At 39.8% G+C, this 14831-nt stretch overlaps 1 protein-coding gene across 1 annotated transcript; it reads right to left on the bottom strand.

The window, feature by feature from the left end:
• Positions 1 to 240: 240 nt before the first annotated feature.
• LOC110073035 (transmembrane 4 L6 family member 1) lies at positions 241 to 6175 on the bottom strand. The gene is made up of 4 exons (XM_078389019.1): positions 5623 to 6175; positions 3383 to 3472; positions 3138 to 3286; positions 241 to 511 (listed from the first exon to the last, which is right to left on the bottom strand). The coding sequence occupies exons 1-4, from the start codon at positions 5788 to 5790 to the stop codon at positions 256 to 258; spliced, it is 663 nt and encodes a 220-aa protein (XP_078245145.1). The 5' UTR covers positions 5791 to 6175; the 3' UTR covers positions 241 to 255.
• Between the last annotated feature and the right edge of the window lie 8656 nt (positions 6176 to 14831).

Raw genomic sequence — 14831 nt, 5'->3', positions numbered from 1 at the left:
CTTTCTTGATATTCTACTCTTATTTAACTAGGCCTTCAGTGTGAACTAATTCTTTACTGTTCCCCCACCCTCAACCAATGCATGATGACTTTTTTGTTTTATTGCATTTTAATTCTTATTGTGTGGAGCTTTGCAAAAAGAAAAGAGCAATCAATGAATAATAGAAATTTTAAAAACCCTTTGAATCCACTGCCAAAACACAATGACTACCCGAATGACACAGATATAATACCTGTACTTTCATGGTGAGTCAGTTTATGAAGTGTTTTGTTTGACATCAAACAATCTACTTTTGGAAAGTTTAGAGAGCTGTTTATAGGCACTTACCTCTGTGTCGCTATGACACACAGCCCATGCTCCTCCTATACAGCCATTTATTATATGAATGGCACAGAGAATTGCTTCAATCCCACTCAAGATCAGTGAGATGCAGAACAGGCAGATATTCCATGTAGCAGCATTGTTCGTGTACTCTGGACATGGACACAATTCAGGGTGATCATTGTGGTACCTGTTGAAACCAATTTACAATCATTTGTCTCCGTGGAAGGAGGGGGAAAGGCAGCATGTAAACACAAAATTAATTCCTTTACTAATCAGAAAGCCATTGTCACCGTTTTATTTTTTCAACATTCATCTGAAGATGTGTGTTTCTCTATTCTTATGCTAGAGTGAACTTATACATCTCTCTTACAAAAATGCAGGGTGCGGGGAGGACAAAGAGCTCATCATTAAAATGTGGGGTTGGATGTCACAAGATACAAGGATAGCCACACCAGCCAGGAGATCTTTGAAAGGGAAAAGAATAAAGTCATGAAGGTTACGTCCATCAACGGCTAGCACAGCTATAGATCACTGCCAGTACTGGAGACTGTATGCTTGGATATAACAGTTAGTAGGTGTTGCAGGATGGAGGATGCAATTGGATTCGTGTCCTGCTCCCAGGCTTCCCACAAACAACTGACTGGCCAATATGTGAACTGAATGGTAGACCAGGTGGGCCTTTGCTCTGATTCAGCATGTCCGGTCTTCTTTGCCTCATTAGAACGGTTATTCTTCCTTATGGCCAGACTTCCTAGCTAGACAGTCATCTCAGAGACAAACGAAACATTAAAAACAGCATGTAATTAGAAAAGGGAATTCTGCAAGTGTTATAAGACACCTGTTAATTTTCACACTTGTAGTTTGCAGTTGCCTTGCTTTGTTTTCTAGACATGGACTTTTTTTGGGAAATATGATTTATCAGATGCAGACCTGCGCAGGAATCACATTTCTAGAAGACTGACAACATGTCAGCTCCTAATCACATGCCATCTGTGACATATAGTCTGCATCTCAGAAAATAAATAAATAAATAAATAAATAAATAAATAAATAAATAAATAAATAAATAAATAAATAAATAAATACATACATACATACATACATACATACATACATACATACATACATACATACATACATACATACATACATACATACTCATTGACCTAGGACAGATTCAGCCTTACAGAGGAGAAAGAACCCAATGGCCTACATATGTTTTGATCAACAACTCCCATCATCCTTGATTAGAAATCATACTGACTGAAGGTAATGTGAGTTGTAGTCCAAAGCATCTGTAGGGCAGTGGGTTTCCCTGCATCCCCATCCCATTTCCCGACTTATTTGGAAATCCTTTATATTAGTTCAGCTTTTCACTGACCCAGTTCTGACTGAAGCAGTGTTCCATTACAAATACATTTATTGCATATTTAAAAATTAGGCGTCATGCAGACAAGGTCTATCCAAGCCATTTTGCTGACATTCAGGAATTGTTTCATGTTGGGAGAATATCCCATCATGTCAATCCCTATTTTCAGTCTCCACTGGTATAGTCGAGACACAGGTTGGTTGCCTCAAAGAAAATTAAATGTATGACAGAAAAAAGGAATAAAGAATAAAGCAGTTTAGCTTGCATTTCTATAGACACTTATCTAGGAACAAGAGCTACAGAACACAGTGGGTTTGCATAGAATCATGCTGTTGAGAACCAATTTATTTGATACAGTGTTTTGTGGTTCACACCTTAAGTTGTTCCAGATCTGATTTAACACACACACACACTCACTGTGAATCAGCCAGTTCATTCAACTTCAGAACAATGTTCAGAATAAGCAAATACGTGGGCATGACTTTTTTTTCACAATAGGGCACATTGGTAAAAAATGAAAGCGTTGGGCCAGGTTATAGGCAGCTCTGTGCACAGATCAGTAGATATCCAGCAAAGGTTCTCACAGAGCCTCATGAAATGCTCTGAGGCCAGTAGTACTTCACTCTGTGCCTAATTAAAGGGCATACAAATTAGGGGCGACCCACCCTGTCCCTTTTAAGCAACACTGCGATCCACTCTGTCCTTGGATCTGTGACATCATTTGTGCATTTACATATCTCTATTAAAAGAAAACAAATTCCTGCAAATGGGTGGGAAACATGTCCTGGTGGAGGGCTACATAGCATTCTCATTGTGTGACATATCTACGACAATTGTCCTTCTACAATCCACATACATTCAGTCCTAAGAGGGTAAAAATATTTAAGTAGAGTTTAATAAACTACGTATGTTGAGTGAAAAATACAACTATTCCAGATACTCTAAACAGCAACACAAGTCTTTTACTTCACTCTACGGCTCTGCAAAATGGATGGTGGAGCAGTTGCAAAGGGATGTATACCTCAATCTGAGCCCTCCACAGAACCTAGTGGTTGGCGTATCCAGGGGAGATCTTGAGAGACTCTCCTGTCACTTGCCTTCTCTTTTGGCACCAGCTAGTCAGTCTACTGTATTACTGTTGATTTTTTCTTTCTCAGATTCATAGTAATGACCTTTTATTTTAACCACCCACATTCCAAATGTGATACAAAGGATCTGTTGCATTGTTGCTCCACCCAGGATGAACTGCAGCTCTTTGCTCTGCCCTGTAGTTGCCCCTGAATTATACTCCTGGTTTAGTTCACATTTACACATTTGTCTAGAAACAACACACATGCCTAGTCAGAATGTACCATTCAGCAATATTGTGTCTACTCTAGTTGAAATTACCAACTGGATTTAGGTCATAGTGTGTAACTGGTATGCTATGGGAGAGACTACATACCCTCTAGCAGAATCAAGAGAATGATGGCAGCCAGTTTTGTCATCTACGGGAAAACAATGAGGTTCATTGGCTATGCCCAGAGCTGAAATGATGAAACAGTATCCTGCACCAAGAAGGCCAATGCAGGCTAAACAGACTGACGCCAGGAGCTACAATACAGAAACAGAATGGAAATGTTACATTTTCTGCATAATCCTGATTGGCTCTCCTCTTTAAAAGACTGGCCTAGGGGAAAGTACACTTACAGCACAATTTCTCCTATGGTTCTCACGGGGGCAGCAGTCATGGAAATGTTGATGTTCTAATCCAATAAACACACATGCTGGGATCATCACCTGGTTTTGAAAAAGAAGGAAAGCAGAACTATCACCTTCCATGTTGACGGATTGCATCTCACACATCAACCTCGGTTTGTAACCAGCTGTCTCTGATCATGCCTATGGATTCATTCTGCTTGATTTGTTATCTTGCTCAAAATAACAACACATCACTGTTTGTCTGCTTCCACAGACAAATAGTAAAATTTTTGCAGATGTTTCTTATACTCACAGGACTTGCAAAGAAGCCAAAATGTGACCAAGCACTGTACACCTTAACTGGACAACCAACCAATTAGAAATGGTGTGCTACACTTTTCCACAGATGAAAGCCACATAAGCCAGGCCAGCAAGCACCACGATCACAAGCAGAGAGAAGGGGCAGCATGGAAAGGTGTAAAAAGTAAGCGACAGAAACACCAAATACATAAAGTATCATTTGAAGGCTTCTAGACCACATATAAATGCACAATCTAGGGCTGTGGTAATATTATTTGTGCAGAGTTTTAAAATGTTAAACACCCAACATTAGTAGTGCTCTGCTTTAAAGCACAATTCATCATCACTAAAGGCTATTGCTTGGGGGAGGGAAACATTGTAAAACATTGTCACCCCTAACATGTTAATTCCACACACTGTAGATACGTATGTAATTTAATCCATGTAAATCTCTGAAATAACACAAGTTCTTATTAGAGAAATTATATGTGTGGGAGGACTGTGAGCCCAGTTAGTTTCTTATTCTCAGAACAATTCCTGAGCTCAGATTCTTTCCATTCTGAGAGTTCATCTCTTGACTCTGGTTGTTAGTGAACAAATATTCACTTTTAGCCCCAGGACACGATCAAATGACACGTAATGCACCACATGTGGCATAGCCAAGCAGGATTTGCATGATGCCTAGAAACTCTATGGTTGGGATCCTATTGGTGCTCTCAGAAGATCTGAGTTATCAACTGTGGCAAATTGTAACTAAGTGATGAGGTGCCAGGATGCACCTTGCTTGCATGCTCAAGAAAATGACCAGGCAAAAGAATAAAGTTGTACCCCAGCACTTTGTTAATTAGCCACAGTAAGCTGCACAAGTTAAGCAAACCTTATAGGTTATACAAAACCAGTAGGATTCTGGCCTATATATACTGCCTTCGATTCACGGAAGAGAAATGGAATATAATTTTTTTAAATGTTATGTTTCATACCAGTCTTTCCCAAATCATGGTCAATTAGGCTACAATCAGGTTACAATGGTTCAGTACTCTTCATCTTCACAACTTAACAACAGCCTCTGTTAGGGTTGGTTTCAGTCCCACCAATGTAAGAATATTGCCACATGGAGGGTCCCTCATGCTGGCATTTGAAGGAACTATGTTTCCACTATTATCTGCTCACCTGCTTTTCTGCTGAAAGCAAAAATATTAAAGAAGCAGCAGAAAGGGGTGTAAGTGAAAGATGCATTAGAAGCCACCATAGAATTTAGTGAACAAGGAAAAGTGTTGGTGTAATAAAAGCCTCACCTAAATCTACTCTGAAATGGGAGAGCAAATATAAGACTTTGCAGTGTTTCTATTATATTGGGCCAGAACCTCCTTATCTACCAACTGGAACCAGATGCAAGGAACATGCGTTTAGAAATGAAGGGAGTCTGAGCTCACTTATGGTTTGGTATACAAAAACAGAACTGGGCTCAGAGTTCACACATTTTGGGGCAAGCAATTTCAAAAAACCTTAAGAACATGGCCAAACAACCTGGAAAACTCACAACAACCATCGGATCCCGGCCGTGAAAGCCTTTGATAATACAATTTCAAAACTATTTAATTGATCCGATCATTGGCACTCACAAAGATCATCACCTCCCACAGATAGCCACATGTCAACATTGAATATAATAGCAAGACTTCCAATCCACTTAAGCAATGGTTCTCAACCTCAGGCCCTCTTGATATTTTAGACTACTGTATCTCTCGGACCCCATGGCTCATTGGCCACACGGGCTGGGGCTTCTGGGAGTTGAGAGTCCAAAACATGTGAAGTGCCAAAGGTTGAGAACTACTACTACAAGGTACCATGGACATTTTCTGAAACAAATACCCAGCTGCTTAAAGAAAGGAACCATAAGAATATACATTCCCCGAAAACTAACAGGAAGAATATTATTCATTACTCACCAAAATACCTCCTCCTATTATGCCATGAAGACATCCCACATATGTGTTGAGATGGACATGACTTCTTTCACCATTGGGGAAATAAAGCAAAACATTTACCACAATGCAGAGTACAGCAAGAACAAGTAATATGTACCCAATATATTTAGCACACCGCCCATAACACATGGTTCTTGCTGTTTTGTGAAAGTATGCTCTTTGGAGTAATCGCTAAGTTAAATGAAAGAGCAACTGGCATTAACCTGCCTGAGAAACAAAAGGGAGAGAGTAAGCCATGCTCATCTGTCTTATATACTCTGTATTACCTAGTTACCTGGATGATGATTACCTATAGACATGAATGTCAGTCAGGATTGCAGAATGGCAGACCCAAGAGAAGCTCGATGTCTCATTGCCCACTGGCAATCAAACAACTGTCAAATTGCTACAGCTCTTCAGCTGACCTGAATGTTTCCATATAGGAAAGAATACTAGCATATGTGGTCACACATGAATAACAGGTTTTTAAACATGTGCAGCTTCAAAAAAAAATCTGGAAAGGAATAAGATAGTGAGAAAAGAGGAATAAAACCAAATGCAGTGCTTCTGCCTCACACAATATGAAGCTGTTGATTTATTTATGCCATTTTTCCAAACAGATAAAAGCATTTTGTGACATGCCCAAAAGGCTAGAATACAAAGAGAGCGGGAAAGGAAAGGAAAGGACAATGGCAACAATGAATCAGCTACAAATTTTAAAAAGATAACAAGGTCCCAGATCAACCAGTCAGAAAAGACATTTTAATAAGTGGTAAGCTCAGTGGTTTAAGGTATCTGGCTGCAGAGCCAGAGACTGGGAGTCAGTGTTCCTCTGTGTATTCCAGAAAAGCCAGTATTCTCTACCTAGAAACCCCTGAAAATGGTCACCGTAAGTCAAAATTGACTTGAAAGCACACGATTATTATTATTATTAACATATTAAATAATAGTAAATTGGGCAGTGGATGGGTAGCATGTGACCAGCCAGATGTTTTTTGACAGCAGTTCCCATAATCCATCACCACTAGGAATCTTTGCCGAGGGCTGGTGGATGTTGTATATCAGCTATTCTCAACCTTTATTTTGCCCACAACTATTTTAAGAGCTCTTCTCAGATTCCAGGGTCCTTTTTTAAACAAGGAAAGTTTTTTCCCATATGCAAACAAGGATACAACATGAACAGATGATTCTGTGGTCATTTTCAAAATTGCCAGGTCCCCCAAGGGAATCTATGGCTTACACTGAGAATGGCTGTTGTAGACCAAAAACATATGGAGGGACACAGATCTGAGTTAAATCCTGATCACATTTACAAGTTCACATTGATTTCAGCTGGATTTATTTCCATGTCCTTTTTATTGGCGCCAGACCCACCAGATGGCCTTGCTTAGGTCAAACCAAACTAACCTTGTCTTTCACACAGTTGCTAATGTCTCGCCCAGCAAATGCATAAGCAAAGCAGTGTTGTCATTTCTCTCTCAGTATTGAGAAATCTGTAGGACAGTTGTGGGCTGCGGGGTATCAGCAGGTCAATGGAGTGAGAATGACTGCAAACGGTTCTAAATAGTGAGCTGCAGGGTTGACACGTTTTCTATAAAGATAATTCCAGCCAAGCAGCAAAGGAAGGCTAAGGGACGGTATGAGAAAATAACCTACATTTAGAGTCACCTTCCACATTCCAAAACCCCAGCCAGACAAGCTGGGTGTGAGTAGAGAAACAACAGAAATGTTCTGAGAGTCAGACTGCAGCTTTTGTGTAAGATAAAAAACTGAACGGTAAAGGGAGAACAGGTTCTGGAAAGTGCATTTTGGGGAACTGCCGCTCTCTGGATATCAAACGTAGCAGAGAAAAATTAGAAGAACATTGGGGTGTTAATCTGTGCCACTATGGGCCTCATGGAGCATTTGAACTCCTATTTTGCAACCATCTCAATACCACAAAAACTGCAGAGTCAGGAGATGTCTCCCAAATTGCAGAGGGTTTCCCCCCTGTTCTCTTCTTTTACTGTCCCCTTTTAGAAAGCGAGAGGCACTCTTACAGGTCTCTGTGGCGCAGCAGGATGCTATGGAAATAGGAAGTCGCCAGGAGAGTCCAGGTGGCTGGTGCCGAATTACAACATCAACTATGGCAGTGTCGGCTGAATTGGGATCTCTGCATCAGCAAATACATCATCTGCAGTTGAGGCTTGAATGAATTTAGAGTTGACTGGTCCAATGAAGATCACCAAACATGGGATGTCCCACCCCCAGCTATATACTAATGAATAATCTCAGAAAAGTTCTGATCATCTGGAACTTCTCTCTTATCAGATACGCACTAGAAGCAGAACACTATGACTTGGGAAGATGGAGATTCCAATCTCAATATGCTGCTGGAACAAACTCACAGACTTGCCAATAAGCTTCAGTGGATACAGTGGTACATAGTTATGAATAAATCTCTCTCTTTTTTAAAACAGGAAACTGTCTCTTTTTTGGTTCAGCTGGCAGAGGTGGTTTAAATTTTTTTGTGATTGGTTTCACACTGCTTTTGTCCACTGATCATCTGACCTGAAACAAAGGGGTGTCAGTTCAAGTCAACCAACTGCCCTTTGTGCAACAAAATTTCTCCCCAACCCCTTTGTGGTTCAACATACTGTAGCTAGGGCATTTAAGAGGACTAAATTACAGAGACAGAGCGAGAGAGAGAGAGAGAGAGAGAAATTGGCAATTAGCAACTTGTTAGCACCTTAACACAGCTTCTTCTGTTGGCTGCTGCTCAATTGTCATCTGGATGGTTACAGTGATCCTCCCAGGGAAACCTGATTTGATAAACTGTATTTTTCCCAATGTGTAGTTGCACACTTATTTTTGAGAAAGCATATACCAGACATAATCCAATCCATTTTAATTCTGTCTGTCACTATCTTGATGTTTGCCTTGTGTCTATGCATTACAGGATTTTACTTTTGTTTCTTAATTCCATTATGACCTTTTAATGTCCATACATCCTCATAAACTTATGGTTTCCTGAAAGCAAAAGGTAGAATTGTGAAGTCACCACATCCACATTTAATTTGTGCTAAATCGTCGTTGTCGTCACCATCATTATCTTAGAACTGCAGAGATGAAAAAGACCCTATGGATCATCGAGTCCAGCCCTTGTCAAGAAGGCACAGTGGGGGAATCAAACTCCCAACCTCTGGCTATGTCTTTCATTAATCATTTAAAAAATGAGTAATGGAAGAAGAATGGCCCAACATTGAAACAGAACAAATCTGTTGGTCTATCATTTTTTGCTACATGAAACTCTATAAGATTTTCATGGTAGAAAGGTATTTGCCCTAATAAAATATTGAATGAAGCATCAACAGTGACAAATCCTAAGTGCAATGTGGATTACTCACCTCCCTTGTACAAATATTTGCAGGAGAGTGGATGAAAATCTTCCTACGAACTGAATGCTATTTTTAGCTAGCATGAGTAGATGTGGCAGAAATTGCCAGTCAATCACTCCATTAATTTGTGCTATCCAACTTACCTTACTGATTCATGAAAGCTTGTACAATCCATGATGTCCATATTCCAGATTTGGGAGATGACGTGGCAATTTCCTGCCCTATTACTATACTGTGGTCCATATCAGTTCTCAGAAGTAAAGAAAACTGGGGAAAAGGTTAAGAAAACTGGGGTGAAGGCAGGGAATCATGAGAAACTGCACCTTGCTTCAAGGAGAATCATTATTCCTGGTGTTCTGCAACAGAGATTCTGTTGTTTTGTTTTGTTTAGACTAGATTGCTAGAATAAAACCCAGCCAACAAAAAATACAATCAACAGATTACGTTTTCAAAGCTCGCCTTATATGCTTACAACAACCCAGTCAGATTGTGGGTCCAGTGCATGAGGAGAAAATACCCTGGGAAATGTTTCTTTTTATCTAGACCTCCCAGAATCCCCCAGCTATCACGGCTAGTGGTTATGTTAGATGGGAAATTCTAGGAGTTGTGATTTTTTTTTTTAAAAAAAGGAAATGTTTCCAGCTGTGAGAGAAGAAGGCAGGGAGGCAGGAAACGAGAAAACATCCCAGGACTTGTTCTAGTTGACAAGTCAGTCGGCCTTTCCCATCAGCTATCAACTGGCCTGTGCAAAGGATTCAAGGAATAAGGGAATCTGTTGACCTGGTTTTGTTTCACCTCGACTCTCCCTTACCACCTACAAACCCCAGCATCTACCACCACCTGCCTGTATAGGAACAATTCTAAAAGAGAGAGAAGGAGGCAGGCTGTCAGGATGAATGCCTGTGCTACAAAAGTTTTCCACTACTCCACAGGTTCTGACTCACTCTGGGATACCTTTATAGGATAATGTCTCCTTATAATTAGTATGAACTATTATTATGTTCTAACTAGCTTGCCTTATGTAGCTTGCTTTATTGATCAGCAGCTTGCTGATATGTTGACTCAGATGCAGTGCATGTGGCAGGCAGGGCCTATTTTCAGAATTGCAGGCTTTGTCTGCAAGGAGTTGAAGTCAGTTGGGTAGGACCAGGTGTTTTTTAACAAAAAAAATGGCAGTGACCCTTGGGAACTGTTGCAGCAGCTCCTCCCAATCTGTGTAGACACTGGCCTTGACTATTTCCTCCAGAACATGACAATATCCTCCCCATCTTATCAGATTAGACAGGATTTAAGTGACACTGTTTTGGCTTTAATAAGTTTAAGTCAAAGGTAAACATAACCCACGGGTTTCCTCTGTAGAAGGGGAAATCCTATCCTATCTTATTGAATAGTGGCCTGTTGAGAACTTCCTTTGTTTTATTAGTTTGTTGTTGCTTAAAATGTTGCTTGTAAGAGATGGCATCAGATCATTTCAAACGTAGCTTCTTCCAACATAAATTTGCAGTGATTTCTCAGCATCAGTATGAGGTTTGTTTTTTTTGGGGGGGGGGTAGGCCACCCATGATAACAGGACAAGAGTTTAATTAACCACAGCAAGTTTATATGAAGACATGGAAGATCTTGGAAAAAAACATCAACCAGTATAGCAAACTTGTATTTACGACATTTGTGATTGCAATGACAGAAGAAGGACTTTTCTCAGTAGTGTGCTTGTCACTGATACATAACAAATGTCACCCCTGTATTGGCTCAATGGCCTAATTAGAGCAGTGAGGTGTGAGGACACTACCTAAAGGCTAAAGGCATTTTTATGGTTCTGTGGTTCTCCAGGTGGGGAGCCAAATCCCCCAGGAAATACAAATGGCTGTTCTTCGAAGGGGAGGGGGGAGGGCCACGCAGCACCCTCAGAATGTTTTGCCTACATCCAGACCAGTGAACACAAGAAAAGCAGAAGAAGGGGGCAGCTATTGTGAACTTTAGGTATGACACAATTGCACCAACGGGAAAAGAGAAACCCAAGTGAATGTGCATGTTAATGTTCCCTAGCACAACAAGCTGAGATGATTGCAACACCACACCTGAGACCAGATCACCCATCTCAGGCAAGGACTATTGTGCAGTGGGTGGGCAGTACACCAACAGAATCGCTATTTTGTCCCTGGTTCCCACTCAGGTATACACACTCAAACTCAGCAGTCTATGGCACAGGACAACTGGTAAGGGTGTTTGAGTCTTAAAAGACTTCTGCTACTATTCGTCCCTGCCTGCCCCCAAGACTGCCCTGCTGCATAGAGAACCAAGGTGAACAAAACTGAGAAAGATCAACTGTCTCAGCGTCATTCAACCAGTCTCTGTGATGCAAGCCAGGTTACCATGTACATCTAGGATCAAATCCTGGATGTTAGCTGTCTTCACTTTCACTGACCTGCCATTTAGCAAGAGCACCTACAACCCCGGGGAGTTTGCCAATAAGACTATCCAGGCTATTTGATCTGGGAGACAGTTTGGCGGAGACAACCAAAATAGAAGTTACAAAATAAAAGCAGGCTAGCTTGTCAAATGCACACCGAGGCAAGCTCATGCTAAAACAAACAGACAGCCCTTTCCTCTTAAGTCACTTCTGTCTCCAATGACCCGTCAAATGTGTTGTTTAGTTTGGCTTTTATAGTCTAGCAACATGGAAAGATACTCCGTTTTTCCACCTTCTTTGTTAAGGGTTATAACAGTAGGACTGTCAATATCAGCTGAAATCTTAGAAATCTGTGGATGGATAGGTGAAGTTTCTGCACAGGTTTTCTGGTGTGCAGGGCTCCTTAGTCTCACAAAGCAGAAACAACCACAACCACACACAACCACACACATTTTGCAAAATTTTGTGTCGATTTTGACTAATTTAAATGATTTATGCAGGTTGCAGGCTCTCCCATTTCTTTAGGTGAAGAATTTGGAGCATAGTTGATCACATTCCTCTTTTGCACAACTGAAACAGAAGCAGATGATCTGCATAACATCTGCAAGTGACTGACTGCGCTCTGCTGATCTTGCTAATCAGATGCCTAACAGATTATTTTCACCATCAAAGTAAGCAATTGGATGGTTAAACTGGTTGTATCTCAGAAAAAATTGAAAATACACAACTCACTGAGGGTTCTGAAATTATGAATGTATGTTTAAATTACCATATTGTTGGACACTGAAAGCATTTTTCAAATCTTTTATCTATTTTGTGTTTGGGACAGCAGAGGGCACTCAGCCTATGTTTGAAATACATTTCAGATCAGCTCCCCGCTTTGTGGAGGGCAGGGTGGATAACAATCAATGATTTTTTTAAAAAAAACCACAAATTGATTTAAATCATGATTTAAGTAGTCAAAAATCATTTTAAAAAATCTGATTTAAAAAAATTAAATTCTGATTTTAATCAATTTGATGTAAATAATAATTTATTTATTTTTTTAATATATCCATCCTGGAAGTGTACTTCAAGAGTACAGTACTGTGCTGATATTTGTGGCATTTTAAAAAAATTATTTCACATACAAAACCTGGATGGCTGTATTCCAACATTTAAAAGAGAGCACACTCATTTTGTAAATGAGATTTGCGCAGGAGATGCAATTAAATAGTTGCAAGCAAAAATTTTGATTCTCCTTTGCTGGTTTTCCCTTGGCTGTAGTGCATCCTGCTCAACTAAAGTCTGGAGCCTTTCAAATCTGGTACAATATTATCAAATTCACCTGACAATTAAAGGCTAGTCCACAACACTGGTGAAATCCAGTATCATCCAGTTGTCAAGAGTATTGAACTAGGACTAAGGAATCTGAGTTCAAATTTGCATTCAGCTATGGAAATTCACAGGAAAGGTGATAATGGTAAATTAGCCCTTGATCATCTCAAAAGCCCTATTTAGAGTTTCCCTAAGTGAGATATACAGATATGGTTTTGATTCAGAAATTGTTCAGAATCAGAAGCAAAATGCAGGTATTTATTTCTTAACTGATCTACAGCAAAGCGAGAAAATAGTGCTTGAATTGAATCGGTGCTCTCCAAAGCACCAAATATTGCTTTGCAGTTTGGTTTGAAGATCTAGATTTTAAAAAAAGTACTTGGTACTAACAAGTATCACTCAGAAAATTAAAACAATATTTTAACAGAATCAGGAAGCTCAAAGCAAGATGGAAAACTAAATCACCAACAAAAAGACCAAGCTCTCTTGGAAACCCCAGTTACAGAGCCACAAGATAACTCAGATTGACCAGATACCTTCCCTTGTCCTGTGACCGGTGACCATTTTGCATCTCAGCAAGGTAAGAGAAGGCTGTTAGTCTGTTCATTTTCAATAGGATGGATATGAATTGGACTTTTCTTTTCTTTTAGGCAACTGCATCACAGGGTAGAATCCAAACAAGTGTCTGTGGGTATGAATTTACCATGGATACCATTAATCTTTTATATGGAATTTGAATAGGGTAGCATCAGCTTTTGGACCAAAACTATCTCCAGTCCCAGTCACTATATATGGGTGTGAAAGCTTGACAGTAAATAAAGCTTACAGGAGAAAAATTATTTGTTTGAAATATGGTGCTCTAGGAGAGCTTTGCAGATAACCTGGAATACCAGAAAATGAACAGATGGGTTCTAGATCAAATCACGTCTGAACTATCTCTGGAAGCAAAAATGATGAAACTGAGACTGTTCCACTTTGAGCACATCATGAGAAGGCAAAATTCTCCTGAAGAGATAATAATGCTGGGAAAAGTTGAAAGCAGCAGGAAAAGATGAGAATGATTGATTCCCTAAAGAAAGGCACAGGCTTGAATTTACAAGAACTGGACTGTTGAAGACAGGACATTTTGAAAATAGCTCATTCATTGGACCACTATAATTTGGAAATGAGATGACAGCATGTAACAACAGTATGATAAGGCTTGGATTCTAAATTTCCTTTTGTGAATGGGAGGGTATGCTATAAAATATAGTGATTTGTGCAAGTTCAAACAATATAAATTGACAGCTGATTTAGCAGTTCAAGGGTCACCTGATTATTTCAACCACAACCTGTGTTACAGAGTTGAAGGCTCTGTGACAAATCCAATAGTTCAAACATTTATTTATTTATTTATTTATTTATTTATTTATTTATTTATTTATTTATTTATTTATTTATTTATTTATTGCATTTATACCCCACCCATCTAGTCAATTGACTACTCTGGGCAGCTCCCAACATATAGAAAAACAATATAAAATATAACAAGATTTTAGACATCAGTTGATTTAGACATCAACATTGCTAGAACAGCCTTGTTCCTGAAATACTTGGTCCTTCTACAATGGCCGCAACAGCTATATCAATTATATAACTCATGGCTGAAGTCCAGAGGATGACAAGCATGAAATGTGCATCTACAGTGGAACACATCTTGCTGTTTCAATGGTGGGATTTATTTCTGTGTAGCAAACATAATTCATCTTTAGCCCACATTTTAAAAAAAATCAGGGGGAAGCAGACTGCTTTGTCTTTGTGGGAACAGACCTGACCTCATTGACAGGAGAGCTTTATTTGAGCTTGAAGATCACAGGCAAGCAGGAGGCAGCACCAACATCTCCACATTGTTCTCTGTTCTTGACCTCATGCAGCAAATGAGCACAAATAAATTGCCCAGGGCATTACAGCACCAGTAGTCAGGTCAAGAACGCAACAAACCAGCACAACGTGCTCTTTAGAGATGGGGTTTTCTTTTCTCTTATCTTCTCTGTTCTTCTTTTGGACTTCAAATACCATCGTTTTCCATTGTGGGAATTCTATGTACC

The sequence above is a fragment of the Pogona vitticeps genome, chromosome 3, assembly GCF_051106095.1.
Source record: "Pogona vitticeps strain Pit_001003342236 chromosome 3, PviZW2.1, whole genome shotgun sequence".
Lineage (NCBI taxonomy): Eukaryota > Metazoa > Chordata > Lepidosauria > Squamata > Agamidae > Pogona > Pogona vitticeps.
This window is presented reverse-complemented; position numbering and strand designations above follow the sequence as displayed.

Coding starts and splice junctions, on each gene's coding strand:
- LOC110073035 (XM_078389019.1), bottom strand. CDS start 5,790: ATGTGTTATGGGCGGTGTGCTAAATATATTGGGTACATATTACTTGTT. Junction 3,473..5,622: donor TAATAGGAGGAGGTATTTTG/GTGAGTAATGAA, acceptor TTTCAAAACCAG/GTGATGATCCCAGCATGTGT. Junction 512..3,137: donor TCTCTTGATTCTGCTAGAGG/GTATGTAGTCTC, acceptor TGGTTTCAACAG/GTACCACAATGATCACCCTG.